This window comes from Dermacentor silvarum, chromosome 7 (genome assembly GCF_013339745.2).
Source record: "Dermacentor silvarum isolate Dsil-2018 chromosome 7, BIME_Dsil_1.4, whole genome shotgun sequence".
In the NCBI taxonomy this organism is placed as follows: Eukaryota; Metazoa; Arthropoda; class Arachnida; order Ixodida; family Ixodidae; genus Dermacentor; species Dermacentor silvarum.
The window spans coordinates 93128423-93144771 of NC_051160.1; the positions used below are offsets into that span (position 1 = coordinate 93128423).

The following is a 16349-nucleotide window of genomic DNA, read 5'->3' on the forward strand; positions in this document are numbered from 1 at the left end:
GGTGTGTGTGTGTGTGTGTGTGTGTGTGGTGTGTGTGTGTGTGTGTGTGTGTGTGTGTGTGTGTGTGTGTGTGTGTGTGTGTGTGTGTGTGTGTGTGTGTGTGTGTGTGTGTGTGTGTGTGTGTGTGTGTGTGTGTGTGTGTGTGTGTGTGTGTGTGTGTGTGTGTGTGTGTGTGTGTGTGTGTGTGTGTGTGTGTGTGTGTGTGTGTGTGTGGTGTGTGTGTGTGTGTGTGTGTGTGTGTGTGTGTGTGTGTGTGTGTGTGTGTGTGTGTGTGTGTGTGTGTGTGTGTGTGTGTGTGTGTGTGTGTGTGTGTGTGTGTGTGTGTGTGTGTGCGCGTGCGTGTTCCAAATGCGCCCCTCCCGCCATGATGGATAGGCTTGGCTTGCAGGGAGAGCCGCCGCGGTGGCTGAGTGGCTTTGGCGTTATGCTGCTTAGCACGAGGTCGAGGGTTCTATTCTCCGCCGCAGCATCCACGGGCTGTGAACCTAAAACTATTCCATTCTGATTTGATTCCCACCTCGTCAAACTTACGTAGCCGGGGACCCACGCATCGCGCCTCGGAAAAAGCCGCCAAATCGGCACCTCGGCGAAGGAGAGTTGCAAGAGTCATGTTTTTTTCGGCACATTATTCCATCTTTAGTGAGTACACGTCATATTGACATGTACGCGCTAAAGTGACTTACACGTCACTGTGACCTGTAAGCTTTGGCGATTATGTGACGTCGCATGACAGGCGAAATCGGCGCAGCCTGAAAGAATTTTTACCACTAGCGGAGGGCTAAAGTTAGAAAAGACGTGCAATCGGAAAGAATATTTTTCTTTTCTTCGGTCTAAGCATGGGTCAGTGTTTGCATAATCAGTGTTTGCACTTCATGTCAGTTTCATTGAAGTCGCGTGAGGGACAGGTGAAGAGGGTGTGGCCCAAATGTTTATATAAATATATATATAATTTATACCGTTGAAAGCAAGAAAACCGCGGACATACAACCCATGGGTAACGCGTGAGGTAATTCATGCCAAACGAAAAGTGAAAAGGTTACGTCGGTCTTTGAAGACGACTAAAAATCAATCACTCCAGACATCAAAGTTGATTACCGCCAAGGCAGAACTCAAAATCCGATTAAGCCACTCCAGAAAAGAATACTTTAATACTACCCTGCCTAACTTCGTAAAGGGTAATCCACACAAATTTTGGAATCACTTTCGTGCACGCAAAGTAATCACGCCAAACGACCCCACGATCAAAACGTTTCTCAAGCTAATGCATACAAGTACTTCAAATCGGTATTTACTGCAGATAACGGGTTTGTCCCCCCAATAATTTCTATAGGTTTCACCATCGACTCACTAAACATAACTGACTCAGGAACCTTTAACCTTCTACTCGGATTAGACACGAAAGAATCTAGTGGCCCTGACGATGTCCCGAACAAATTTTTAAAGCGATACGCAGAATGGTGCAGCAGATATCTTGGCATTATCTATCGCATGTCACTTACAACCGGTCGTGTGCCAGATGACTGGAAAAAAGCAAAGATAATACCAATCCATAAATCAGGTGACACAAACTCTCCTTCCAACTACAGACCGATATCACTAACTAGTACATCGTGCAAGATACTAGAGCATATAATTTTAAAACACCTAACAACACATTTAGAAGAGAATGGCATACTAACAGCCAATCAGCATAGGTTTCGGCACGGGATGTCAACAGTAACACAGTTGACTGAAGTTATACATGACCTAGCACAGACTATTGACAAGCGCGGTCAAACAGACACAGTATTTCTAGATTTCAGCAAAGCATTCGATTGTGTGTGTCATAACAAGCTGATTGTAAAATTGGAGTCAATTATTGGAAACGGAAGCATTACAGCCTGGATTAGAGACTTTTTATCACAACGTTCATAGTTCTTTTCCATGATGAAGCATCATCTGATACAGTTCCTGTCACATCTGGCATTTCAAGGGCTCGGTCTTGGGGCCCTTACTATTTTTAATTTACATCAATGACATCGTCACTAACACAGAATGCAGCCTAATGCTTTTTGCAGACTATTGCTGTTACATCGTAGGCCGGACAGCGCGCTTGACGCAGACGAGGCAGACACAAGCTGACAAGCTGGAAGAATGGACGTTTATTTCCAGTGCACGCCGAAATATAAAGACAGGTTAAGGAAGGAGGGGAAGGGAAACAAAGTAAGAAAACATAAGATAGCCACCTAGAATGGCACGTGTAGCGGTCGACTTCATCTGAGAAATGAAAAGAACACTGCAGTTATAACATTTCTCCATCAATAATACTGAAGACGCTGCACAGGTCTGCGCTCTCGCGTTGAGCGTCGGAGTTCCGTAGCCACTGTAGGTTCACGGTTTCTCTCTGGTGCGTCCAGGGGTTGGGGTGATGACTGACGCTGTGGTGGTGACGTTTCACGAGTTTCGGCGTTTGCCTTTGGCCCTGCTCCGGGAGTTTGTTGCGGAGTTTTCGAGATGGACGATCTTTCACTTTCCCTGTGGCCTTGGGTAGCCGGTGGGTCTTTCCTTGTGTGAACTTGATCAACGTGTCGCCGAACGAGGCCCTCAGGCGTTTCCACTGTCACCATCCTAGCTCCGTCTGCTGACTTTACCGTGCCCGTCTTCCACTTATCACCCTTACCAAAATTACGGACGTAAACATTTGTGTCTGGTGCAAGAGTCCAGTCATCCGATGTTCCCGATCTTTCTGCAGCCAAAGGAGGAAAACATGTGTCGAGGCGAGACCGGATTTGGTAGCCAAGGAGGAGTTCCGAAGGAGATTTGCCCGAGGCAAGGGGTGTTCTCCGGTAGTTGAAAAGTAATCTGCAAAGGCAATCTTCTAATCTGCCCTGGTTCATCTTCTTCAGCCCATCTTTAACAGTTCGGACAGCTCTCTCTGCTAGGCCATTCGACTGCGGATGAAACGCAGCCGTGCGCAGGTGGGTTATGTTATTGTTGTTCGCAAAATCAGCAAATTCTTGGCTAGTGAACTGCGTCCCATTATCTGAAACAATGGTGCGAGGAATGCCGAACCTGCCAAAGATGCTGCGCAGGCAAGTAATAGTCGAAGATGTGGTCGCCTGTTTCATTGGTACGGCCTCAATCCATTTGCTGTGAGCATCTACGAGAACAAGGATCATGCTTCCTTTGATTGGCCCGGCGAAATCTAGATGAACTCTCGACCAGTTTTCCTGGCAGGTCGGCCAGTTAACTGGCGGAGCAGATACCGGCATTGGTCGATTTTGGATGCAGCTTGTACACCCCGCTGACAGTTGTTCTATGTCGTGGTCCATTCCTGGCCACCAGAAAGCTGACCGAGCAATTGATTTCATCGCCGATGATCCTTGATGTGTCTCGTGCAACATGTGCAACATTCTATGTTGCGCGTTGACTGGAATGACAACTCTACGGCCCCAATACAGCAAACGGTGGGCCAATGACAGTTCCAGTCTGCGGTCGTAAAAGGGGAGTAAGCTTCGTTCTAATGCTTTAGAGCTTGAAGGCCACCCGTCTCTTGTGTACTGCATGACCTTTGAAAGTACTGGGTCACCTGCGGTCAGCGCCTGCAGTTCTTCTGCCGAGACCACTCCCTCCTGGACACATGCTAGTGCCAGAACGTAGTCAGGTGGCTCCCCTTCCGTGGTTGGCTCCGAAGTTTCTTGTGGCAACCTACTAAGCGCGTCTGAGTTCAGGAGCTGCTTGCCTGGCGAATACTGTAACTTGTAGCGAAATCCTCCCAAATACAGCGCCCAGCGCTGTATGCGAGCAGCAGCCAGAGGCGGAGTGGGCCGATCCGGTCTCAGCAGGCCCAGGAGCGGCTGGTGATCTGTGACCAGGATGAATTCTCGGCCTAGAAGGTAATCACGAAACTTCATTACTCCAAATACGAGGGCCAATGCTTCACGTTCAAGTTGCGAATAATTTTTTTCTGCTTTCGACAATGTCCTTGAACGAAACCCGATCGGCTTGTTGACGTTCCCTGTCGTGTGAAAAAGCACTGCACCGATTCCTTTTTGCGATGCGTCGCACTCTAGTTTCAGCGGTTGTGAAGGATCGAAATGAACCAACACCCCTGCTTGCTGCAAGCACCGTTTTGCTTTATCAAACGCCGTTTGTTGCTCTTGTTCCCAGAGCCAATGTCTGTTCTTTTCCAGCAGCCGATACAGCGGAGCGAGCAGCGATGATATGTTCGGCAAAAATTTTGAGTAGAAAGTGATCATGCCAAGAAAAGAACGAAGCTCAGCTACATTTTTCGGGCTAGGGGCTTCTGTGATAGCTTCGACATTCTTTTCTATTGGGTGCAATCCTTGCCGATCGATTCGATGGCCAAGATATGTAACGGACACTTGCCGAAATTTGCATTTGTCGAGCCGCAGTTTAACACCACTCTCGCGGAAACGCTGCAGAACGGCTTTTAGCACGTCGTCACTTCCTGCTCTTTCGGACACCAAGACATCGTCCAGATAAGCTTGCGCGCCTGATAAGCCTTGTAGAACTGTTTCCATTCTGCGTTGAAAAATGGCTGGTGCAGAGGCAATGCCGAAAGGTAATCTGTTGTAGCAGAAAAGACCTTTATGCGTAGTAATCACGCATAACTGGCGCGATTGCTCATCGAGAGGGACTTGGTTATATGCGTCACGTAAGTCCAGTGTGCTGAAATGTTTTCCACCGCTTAAGGACGTGAACATGTCGTTGATTACTGGCAACGGGTACTGCTCCAGCTCACATGCCGAATTTAAAGTGACTTTGAAGTCGCCGCAAATCCTAACGGTGCCGTCCTTCTTAAGGACAGGTACAATGGGCGTAGCCCACTCGGAATGCGGTACCGGTGACAAAACGCCTAATGCCACGAGCCTATCAAGCTCTTCAGATACCTTGTCGCGTAGAGCGAAGGGAATAGATCGGGCCTTACAGAACTTGGGCGTGGCTCCCTCCTTCAGCTGTAGGTGTGCCGGGGGTCCTTTGATGAGGCCTAGATCCGAGCTGAAAACATCTGGAAACTCGGCGAACACGTCAGCAGTGACCTGCGTTGTGGTAGACGGCTGTGCGGTCAGCGGCTTGGCTGAGAGGCTGAGGACCGGGGAGCCTGCGTCGCTCAGAAGGGAAATTAGGTCTCGACCACATAAGCTTGGACCGGGGCAATCTAGCACCACCAATGCGCATTCTACAGTTGTATTGTCGTACGACACTGGCAACAGGAGCTCTCCAAAAACTGGCAACTTTCCGAGGTAGCATGATAACTTCGTGCGTGAAGGCCGTAGCGAAGGCCAAGCGTTTTTGTGCTGCTCAAATAGCTGTCGAGACACGACGCAGACCGGGGAACCCGTATCGATAAGCATTGATACGTCCACACCTCCCCATGTGAAGGTCCGTCGAATTGGGGGCTTCACCTTTACCTCCCGCGTAGATTTTAGCGTCCAAATGTGCATGCTATCCTCTATGTCTTCATCTGTCTCCCCTTCCTTAACAGTCAGTACTCTGCCGCGAAATCCCCGGGCTCCTTCTCGAGTTCGAGGCCTTGCGCTTTCTTCGTTCCGGCATTTTACTGCTAGGTGACCACGTCGACCACAGTGATAACAACGAGCATTACTCCAACGGCAGGCATTACTGTTGTGCTTTATGCTGCCACAACGCCCACATTCTACCGGTACCTCTTTCGTTGAGGTTGACTGCGCCTTAATTTTAAGCACCGCCGACGCGTCTGCGGCCATTTTATTGGCATCCTTGTCTGCAGCTTCAGCCGACAGTGCCATCGTTTCAGCGTCCTCTACGGACAGATCTTTCTTTGTCAGGAGTTGTTTCTGCAGTGCGCTCGATCTTATGCCGCACACAATTCTATCTCGTAGCATTCGGTCGAGCATAGTACCAAAATTGCAGTTGTCCGCAATTCGACGAATTTCAGTAATGAATTCTTGGACAGACTCACCGTCAAGCTGGCAGCGGTTGAAGAAGCGGAAGCTTTCGGTAATCTCATGGCGCTTGGGATCAAAGAACTCGTCCAAGACTTTCACGACGTCTTCGTACTCCAAAGAATTCGGCTTCTTCGGCGCTACTCTTCCTGCTAATATTTGAACGGTTCGCGTGCTTAAAGCTGCCACCAAAAGTGCCCGTTTCTTTGCCGATTCCGTCACGCCCGTTGCCTCAAAGTATGCCTCTGCCTTGATAACATAGGCCTTCCAGTTGTCTCTTTCGTCGTCGAAGTCGGGCAGTTGCTGGTGTGCCATCGTCGAGTCGTCGCCCCGTAGCGTAGCTGCTGTCCTGCTTCAAGGTTTTGCCAGGGGTTTTGCTATCCCATCCTCGTCGCCACTGTTACATCGTAGGCCGGACAGCGCGCTTGACGCAGACGAGGCAGACACAAGCTGACAAGCTGGAAGAATGGACGTTTATTTCCAGTGCACGCCGAAATATAAAGACAGGTTAAGGAAGGAGGGGAAGGGAAACAAAGTAAGAAAACATAAGATAGCCACCTAGAATGGCACGTGTAGCGGTCGACTTCATCTGAGAAATGAAAAGAACACTGCAGTTATAACAATTGCATTATAAATAAAGAACTTAGAAGTAATGAAGATCACCTTACTTTGAACATATGTCTTAACGTGATAAATACCTGGTGTGAACAATGACAAATGTTTATTAACACCAAAAAATCGGTGTCAATTGTAGTAACAGCGAAGAAGATCAAGTCAGAATTCAGCTACTTTCTCAATGGTACACCCCTAACTAAAGTTCAGCAACACAAGTATCTAGGACTGACTCTAGCATGTGACTTGAAGTGGAACAAGCACATTGCCAACATCACTTCAGCAGCCACTCGTAAGCTCTTCTCCCTAAAAGGTCCCTGAAATCTGCTCCTAGTCATATCAAACTGCTATGTTATAAAACCTTTGTGCGGCCAGTACTAGAATACGACAACATGGTTTGGTTTCCTCACACAAAGACAAACATAACCGAAGTGGAAAAAGTTCAGAGGAAAGCAGTACGGTTTATTCACAACAAGTACAAAACCACTGACTCGCCCACAGAACTCCTGGCTTCATCCGGACGGGACACACTGGTGAATAGAGCAAAGCAAGGTCGACTAAAATTCATACATAATCTGTTGCACAACTGCTTTAACATTAATTCTTCAAAATATATTACTTTCTCTACGTCCCGTATTTCACGCTATAAGCATAATAAAATGTTAGTTGAGTACCCTTGTAAAACACCCAATTAGATACTCTTTTTCCCGACTGCTGCTAGGGAGTGGAACCACCTCGACTCAGCTGATATAGCTGATATACAATTACCATCAATCTTTAGTAACATGATAGAAAAGATTAAGGAATCACTGCTAGAACAGCTTTCGTCTTATGCAAATTTGTTTTTTTACATTGTTTAGATCAATCTCTTATTTCATGTTAGATTGTATTAAGTTACACACTGTTAGGTTGTAAATATTTGTGTGGCATTTATATTTCATGAGATTGTAATGTATCAATATATTTTATTTATCACATTTTTTTCTTAGATAGCGTTAGAGTTGACTTCCCTAAATAAATGCATGAAACGATGTCTTTTTTTCTGCATTTGTATTTTTCCAGACTGTACTGCGTAGCTACATGTTGCGTATCTAGTTTTTTGTACTTTGTATGCACATGTCCTGTGAAAAAATGCTGTATCAACGCTTACATTGTAACAATATGCTCACCAGCTATGGTCCCAATAAAGAGACTGGCAGTATTGAAAATAAATAAAATAATATGTGTATATATATATATATATATATATATTACTAATCGTGATGGGCGCATGGCACAAATGCAGTAAAGACAGATTTGAATAGCTTCACGTTATACCGCCTCAAATTACCAACAGGCGAAAAAAAATTAGAGGGCTCAATTTCTTAGATTTGGCTGCATGATACAGAACGCCATGCGGCCGAAGTTATTCAGAAGCCCTACCGTATGGCATAGCTAGTTACACATCATTTGGGGAACGCTAAACCACATAGGTTAACTACAGGAAGCAAGAATGCTATTACTGATTTGTAATAATGAACAATACCTGACCCTAAGAGTGAATAAAATGTTTGTAAATAACGCTGAATTCGGTAAGCCGCACACTTAGCAAAGTGAGCGAGCCGCTGTACTTGTGAATACAAAAACACTTTGGGGTTCTTTTACGCGAACAATCGCTAGTAACTGTTTTTCTACATGTAAGCGCACATCTATTGCTTCTAAAGTATTTGTGCAACAAATGGAATAAAGGAAGAGAAACGTAGTGGAGGACGTAGCAAATCCGATAGAAAGTCAAGGAATAATACGATGTTGTATGGTCGATTCGATTTAACCTAACAGCAGTTGTATAAGAAAAGAAGGGACATTTCTCCTACAATGAAGATTGGTAGTTTGAGATTAAGACAGCGATGTGAGCGTGACTAGATCCAGTTCTCGCGTAGTATGGCCATCCAGACTACTTTATAATAACGCACCTATACATCTTATTTCAGCAGCGTCGAGGCAAGAATTGCACTATATATTCATGAGTACATAACGCTTCCTCCCAGAAAAGTATTACTTGTTTGTTCAGGACAAAATTCCACATTCTTTTTATAAGAGGTTAATGAGAAGTAAATAAAAGTGCTTTGGCTACCTCTCATATCATGGAAGCTGCGACCCATCTTTTTTGGCCAATCTGCAGTATAATGGGTGACCAAAGTAAGAGAGAGAGAGTGAGAAAGCGAAGAGAGGAAAGGCAGGGAGGTCAACCAGACGAACGTCCGGTTTCTACCCTACACAGGGGGTAAGGGAAAGGGGGAATAAAAAGAGGAAAAGAGGAAGAGAGTGAGCATTGTGTGTGCAGCGAGGCACCATGACACCAAAGTCAAGTCCCATAGCTGGTGATGTGCGTTGAAGACATCTGACATGAACCAAGGGCCGTTGCGTGAATAGGAGGCGGTGGGTGAGCCACGGGGCTTACTCGAGACTTGCAAGCACTGGATTAAGAGTATCCAGTACTTGCACTGCTCTTCGTGCTGACGGAGTATGCAGCTTGCTTAACAGTATACGAAGGGTATTTACAAGGGACCGAAGCATCACAACCACTTGCCGGTCTACTTCGTTGCGCTAAAAAAGCTGTAGCGTAATTAGATGTATTTCCCAATTTCGAAAGGGTAAAAACACCGCCTGTCTCACTGTTCGCAGGAGCTGACGGAAGAGCAGGTGTTCTTTGTCACCGCCTGCCTGACTACCTGTGCAACGACGGCTGCGGACAACCTGTATGGTGGCGACTGTAACAAAGCCGTCATGAACTTCGCGCCATTTTCCGAGGCCTTCCAATGTGCTCCGGGTTCCAATATGAATCCGGAGAAAAAATCTTACTGCTTATCTGACGGTCAGCGTCAGTTTGTTGGACATGACACCTACACAACTTGTAGGATGTTAGCGACACAGCAAAAACAAGTAGCCTCCGTAGACATGTGGCCTCCTTCGCCAAAAAAACCAATATATATATATATATATATATATATATATATATACAGGGTGGCCCAGCTATCACGCAGTACGCTTTAAAAAAGAGGAACCGCGTGTTTTTCCGAGTGTGAAAGAAGCCCGCGAGCACACGCAGAATGGCCGCACGACTGGCCGCTCGAGGCACTTTGCGTGTATTCGCGGGTTTCTTTCATGCTCCGAAAAACACTTTTATGTAGCGCGTATTGAGCAACCGAAAGCTGTATCGGGAGTTTTTCATGTTGCTCTACAACTTTCTCATTGACACTTTGATAATTAAGACAGTACTTCTCGAGTACTGTCCCCGTTCTTGTCACCGTCACTTCTCGATTTAGATAATTAATTACAATTACCTGATTAAATCTCAGTAGCGAAAAAATTACTGGCGGCTATTCCACTGTACTGGAAACAATACACACTAGGTTTGCTTCGCGTAACGCCGTTCCTCTATTTTTAAATCGTGCTGCGTGATAGCTGGGACACCGTGATAGCTGGGACAGAATAGGGCCTCTAATTATATTATTTTGTCACTGCACCGCCATTTTTTTTTCTCAGCTGGTCATGTTTCCTTTTTAATTTTGCTATTATCGGCATGATGTGATATTATGCAGCGGTGATTACTCCGTGCAGTGCATGCCATGCTTGGTAGGCTGCAGTGCCTCCATAGTAATCATGCCGTCTTCATTGCGACGCTGCTATCCCACTGCCTTCTATACCCACTAGACATAACATAGGCATAATGTAAAGAAGTCTTCCTGAGGTAAAGAAGTCGGCAACATACTCCGTCATTGTAGAGGGTGTGTATATTGTTATTGGGCCTCAATCACGCGTAAAAAAAGCTGTTTTGCTTTGATGTAAACAATAACGTTCATACGTTACAACGTATTTAACCACGATACTTTTCGTGAACGATTGCATTGCCATTGCCTCATCATCATTCTATTAGGGTTGTATAGCTCTTGCGTCTGCGCCATTTCCTGTAAGGACATCGCTCGTTCACGTTGCGTTTTCATAAAACATGATACACCAGCTTCATAAGCGTCACCGGCAACCTCGGTTAGCACCTTTTGCTAGATAAGAATCGTATCCGCGAATGTCTTTTTTTTTATATCGTCCTTCTCGGCATCGTAAATCATAATATTGATCACAATACTCAGCCTTGATACCCGGTTCTGCCATCACCTGATTGCAAATCATATAAGGTAGCTGAAACCCTACACTCACACCCTTCGGGGTAGCGCAGTGGCTTGGGGGTTGCGCGACTGTGTTGCAGTGGGACGGGTTAAAAGCCCGGCCCCGAAGGCTGCGTACAAATGGAGGATGTACGCGAAAACCCTCTTGGACACACCCTACAGACCTCCACTGCAGGGCTGTACATATTGTATATAGTGTTGATCCGTTGATAAAGTGTGTTGTTATTGTGTGTTGTTAAGTTTCTGTTTGAGGGAAGAGGTTGGGTCGGGCTTTTTTTTTCACAGGAGGTTTTCTGCCTCCTCAACGGACTTTGCACATGCAGATGCCACTGGTTGCTCTCTCGATAGAACATGGACTACAATGTAAGTTCCACTAGGTATGTGCCCGAATAGACAACTTGGGTCACCCTAAATTAATATTTAGTCATCTACAGTAGGTTATGCGGTTTCCCAACCAACTTGGGTTGGCGCTCTTTGGCCATTATTGGCCCTTGCGCCATTAAACCCCATATATCATCAACCAACTTGGGCCACTAATGGTACAATTGAGCTTGTCCCACTAGGTATATGTGTGTTAGAATACACAACCTTGACATTTGGTAATGTGCGATATTGGGCGAGTGCTAGGTGATATGTGCCACAGTAGTCAACTTGGTCCACTCCACATGATAACTGGGCTTATCAATGAATTTACCCATGCCGCAAAAATGGTATGAACCATTAGCAATGCACTGAAATATCACAAGATAACAAGAAACAAGAAGTGAAGAAGCAGCATGGTCCCTTCACATAACTTGGGTTATCAATGAAGCTAACATCGTTCTTGGTTTCATAAGTGGTAACCTTTAGGTAGCACCTAACTTCCGTCCGAGTTCTCGCCTATCACGCAATGATCAGACTGCAACGTTTATACCCATGCGCCGTTTGGGACCATCAGCAAAGCAACCTTAATAAAACCAATCAGCCCAATTCATTTTCTTTAGATAAGATTCCAGTGCCACCGAACTAAAATCTCGTGCGAAGCTTGAGAGTCTTTCATCGCACAGCAGCACAGCACGCCAGCGCCTTATGAAGTTTTACCACGCCTCAACTTTTACTCCTGCCATCAAGCCATCAAGCCAGCCTGTCGTCCTCCAGATCGCACTCATCACGAAAAAGCGGTATAGCCGCCATCTGCTCGAACCTGTGCGCACCTTTCTTCACTTTCTCTCAAGGCATCACAAGGTTGGAATGGCCTTCCCGCCAACGTTTTGCAACTTTCCAGCCGCGCTGACTTCAAGGCAACGATAGAGAAGTTGTGCAAGACCTATTACATCTGCATTGGCCCATGCTTCATTTAGAACCCCTTCACTGGGGCCTTTGAGGTATTATAATTAAAATAAATATAAAAAAGTTATGGCTTCGTCGTCATTCGTTATTGGCATGCCGTTGTGAAGCTTTCGTAATGATGCAGTGTATCTTAAGGCAAGCCGTCACAGTAAACCAGATCTGGTCATTCGTAGTCGTCATTCCACCGTCATATCTTAGTCGTCGCCACTGAATCGCTCTTCGCCACTCAGTCACCTTACTTCCGTTGTTTCGTATTATTATTATTATTATATATTATTATTGTATTCTTTTATTATTATTATTCATTGCCATCATGTCTTCTAAAAGCTGACGGCAGTATATTTGCTCCGGTATTGACATCTATTAAGAACTCTTTGACTACTTGAATTTCCCTCATGTAGAAAACTGTTGTTTTTTCTGTATATAAGTTGGTAAATAATGCCTCGAATTATCGCCCAATTTCTCTTCTTTTGTGTCGTCCAAGATTTTTGAGCTTGCTCTTCACAACATATTGTCTTTTACTGTGAAGAATGCATTCGGAATCAGTATTTCTCACCGGCCGCTCCACTTCACAAATGCAAGTTTCTGACACAGACTACGCCTCCAAAGGGGGCGTTCACACCATTTACTGTGATCTCAGCAAGGCTTTTGATGTATGCCACCGTGCTTCTTCAAGTACGCACTTTGATGTTGACTCTGTGGAATCTCTTGCGCAGTTATCCTTGTAGATCCTGTTATGTTAATAGCCAAAATCTTCTTCTTATCATAGCGGCGTCCCTCAAGACAGTATTAGGACCACTCTTTTTTTATTTTATTAATGAGTTCTTTCTGTTATTCGAACTCTTCTTTCCTTCTATATGCCGATGACCAAGATTTTTGAAAATTCACACTGTTGATACTGTCGCGCCCCAGTCACTGTTTTCTTTTTCTAAATGGTGCCAAGATAATATCCTTACCTTGAATGCTGCTAAGACGAAAGTCAACTTTCACACCAAAACACAAGTATTTCTTTTTCATTCTTAGATTCTGTGCCGTTGTGAGGTCTGCGGCAATCTTGGTGTACTTTTTGATGCAACCTTAACTTTTGCTCACACTAAACGTGTTGCGATGCGGGGTATGCGCTCTCTTGGTTCTGTAGAGACTACGGGGATAGTCTCCTAAGTTGCAAATTATACACAACCATCTGTCTTCCTCAACATATGCGTCGGTCGTCTGGAATGGCTCTTCTAGATCAATGACATTATATCGTGTCCAGAAAAAGTTTCTAAGCATATATAATCACCGCTTTGCAAACCTGGACATTGCACCCTGTACTAGCACTGTTGGATTGTTGTCATTGCCCTCACTTCGCGACCGACGTAATCGCGCTGACCTTCTGTTTCTCTTTAAACTTTCACGGTACAACCCACGTGTCCCGACTTCTCGGCTGTGTCATGTTGTCCCACCAAGATCACCAGAGAAATGACCTTTCCATGTTCCTGCCTGTCATCAGAACACTCAACTGTCCACAGAATACAGAATCTTTATAACGCTTACTTTGGAACTTTACTTTCATAACTCCGTCATCGTTCCTTTCATCTTTGCCTTGTGTTATAATTTCATGTATTTTAGTGTCCTTCTCCTCCTTTCTTTTGTATTTACTTTGCGCTTTGTTGTCGGTACTCTCTTCTTTTCCAATTTTTATTTTTATTATTTATTGTTTTATTTTTCCCTGAGTGTTTTGTTTTTGGTTTGTAATGTATGCGTGCGCCATATATATTATACATATATATATCATATTACAATAATTTATTATAATTAAAATATTACAACATTACAACATTAGTATTACAATGGTATTTTATTGCTGTCAATATGTTGCGTGTTTTTCAGTATCGGTGCGTATATTTTGTTCAACATAATATTAGATTCTATTAGAGCGTCGTAATTGTTCTTGAAAAGATTAGCCAGTGTTGCCTGCATAAATTACATACAGTAGGTGCAGAACCATGAACTAAGAACGTTAATTTGGGTCACGGGGTATATGGCGCTCTTCAGTTACAAAGAAAATAAACATTTAAAATTTATTCGGTGCTGGGTCCAATTGACCCCGCGTCATGTTGATTAGGGCCACCTTGTCACAATATATATTCACACACGTGTCACGCGTGCATTTTGCGGCGGCCACAAGAGATGGCGCTGCGTGATCACAGGGAATATGGACCCTATGCGCCAGGAATGTCCATATATTGCTACCGCAATAACACCTCGCGGGCACGCAAGGGCATTGGCACAGCTCACGAAGCAGCTAGCCTGAGTACGGCCGTTTTATGGCTAGAGTTGCGCGCAAATGGAAGACCGCGCGCTTCCTTCCCGCTTCTCTCTCTTGCGTGCGTGCGCGAGATAGAGCCCCGATCGCCGGCTCACCCTCGCACGCTTTCACTTGCACATACAGAATGCGGCGCGCGCAGACGATTTTATCCCCCTTAGACTTTATACGGAACCTCATGGCGACGGCGACGGCATATATGCGCTTGGAGTGTCCCTATAATTGCTATCGCAATAAAAACTGTCCCTTGCGCCTGTGCCACTGCTCGCTCGTTAGCCGTCGTCTTCTTCCACAGTTGGCTTTGATGCCGCACATCATGCCAGTGTTCCCTTACTGCCCCTTCCTCTGCGAACGCGATGGCGGCACTGGCCCACTAGCAGTCAGTGCGGCGATTTCGGCGAGTTCTATGGTGCGCTCCGATGAACGAACCTTCGACGGAGATGGTAGAAAAATTAAGCAAGTGTTACACGCTTGCAAAACGGGAAGGTACACTTGGCACACTGCTGCCACAATGCATCGTAAACGTATCGTTATCCTGACAAAAGGTGCACCAATTGGTCAATCAGGCTTTCGCCTTCACGATTTACAGACGTGAAACACTTTGTTAATTTTTAGCGCACTTCAGAAATTCGTATTATATATGTGTTCTTGAGTTCAGCTTACTTTAAAGCTCACAGAAAAGACGTTGCCTCAAAACATTTCTTGTGCGATTTGGTCCACTTTGGAGATAATGCCCTATATGCCTGCATATTATTAATAAGTACAACGCTTAGAATTTATAGACATCAACAGCGCCGCCTTACGAACAATACTTGTCATTTCCACGTCCAAATGAGATTTTCCACATCTAAAACACACCATCGATCACCAGTGCTCGACACTTCAGAGTTGCATCACTTGCCAAGTACCACTCAATTTTACCGTCAACGGTAGAGCGGCTGTCCCACCGCTGCAATGAATATTCTCCGGTAGTGCCAAAGAGTTTTCTTGGTGAAGAGCCAATACACACGAAACGTTAGCGCGCATGCCATCCCATGACGCACACCACAAGCCACCATGACGTTGAAATGAAATTGCGGCGAACCTAGATGTTGGCGCAGCCAGTGTCATACCACTGGAAATACCATGGTAAAAAGCAGAATAGCAAAGCAGTTAAAGTTAGGAGGATATTGCAGCACATTTCGTAAAAATGGATAGCACACTTGCTTTGCTCGGTTACGAAAAGAAAATTCATGAGCCATTCCACTCTGTGAAGCTGGATGAACAGCGAAGCTGTTTAGCTCACGAGACAGATGTGACAAAGAATTTTGAACAAAGGCACGAACATATTTATTGTCCTGATCGGTGGCCATCGTGACGATAGGTACGCACACACATTCGCGTATCACCTCTGTTATTAAATCTGTCCGTCACGTAAGACGATGAATTGCTCATACCCCCTTGGTCACGTTATCAGGCGCACAGTATGTCACGTATTACGTCGTACATTCGCAGAGACACATCGTTTGAGACAAAGGCGGCCGTTAAACCGAGCTCCGACGCGAGTGGCGATATGCGCCTGCTTTTGTTTTTGGTTCTTTCACTGTCATTTTTTAGGAGACAGTTCTTGCACACGGACACCATTAATTCCCAGATCTTAGCCATAGACAGCATTCCTGTAAAAACGCCACTTTTGCGAATCATACAGCCGCCCGAAGCTGGTAAGATAATAAAGCTTTATGTTGCACATTATTGTGATCAGCCATCAGGTAATATAGTATGTGATGTGCAGTCCAGAATGCTTGCACATAGTGGCGAAAACTACGATCACCTAAAATCCACGTACAGCAAAACAATATAACACTGCAGTGAAATATGCGGGCACAGCAGGCAGTCCGCAATTAAAATGGCTTACGATGAGTTCAACTCCACTGTATAAGGATGGGCTTAAATTAAATGTGCGCAACACCCAAGTGATGTCGAAGCTAAGTATCGCAGAGAAGCACGCACACACAACAAGAAATGAAAGAA

General features: G+C 45.2%; 1 protein-coding gene across 1 annotated transcript; it reads right to left on the reverse strand.

The window, feature by feature from the left end:
- Nucleotides 1-2086: 2086 nt before the first annotated feature.
- Nucleotides 2087-6539, reverse strand: LOC119458278 (uncharacterized protein K02A2.6-like). Its single transcript, XM_037720114.2, has 2 exons — nt 4931-6539; nt 2087-3868 (listed from the first exon to the last, which is right to left on the reverse strand). Exons 1-2 carry the CDS (start codon nt 6240-6242, stop codon nt 2298-2300), a joined length of 2883 nt encoding a protein of 960 aa, XP_037576042.1. The 5' UTR covers nt 6243-6539; the 3' UTR covers nt 2087-2297.
- Nucleotides 6540-16349: the final 9810 nt, after the last annotated feature.

Bases quoted from the DNA above. Each gene is read 5' to 3' on its own strand.
- LOC119458278 (XM_037720114.2), bottom strand. From the start codon at position 6,242: ATGGCACACCAGCAACTGCCCGACTTCGACGACGAAAGAGACAACTGG. The intron at 3,869-4,930 runs GTAAGGCCCGAT...ATTACCTTCTAG, and splicing joins GGGAGCCACGCCCAAGTTCT to GCCGAGAATTCATCCTGGTC.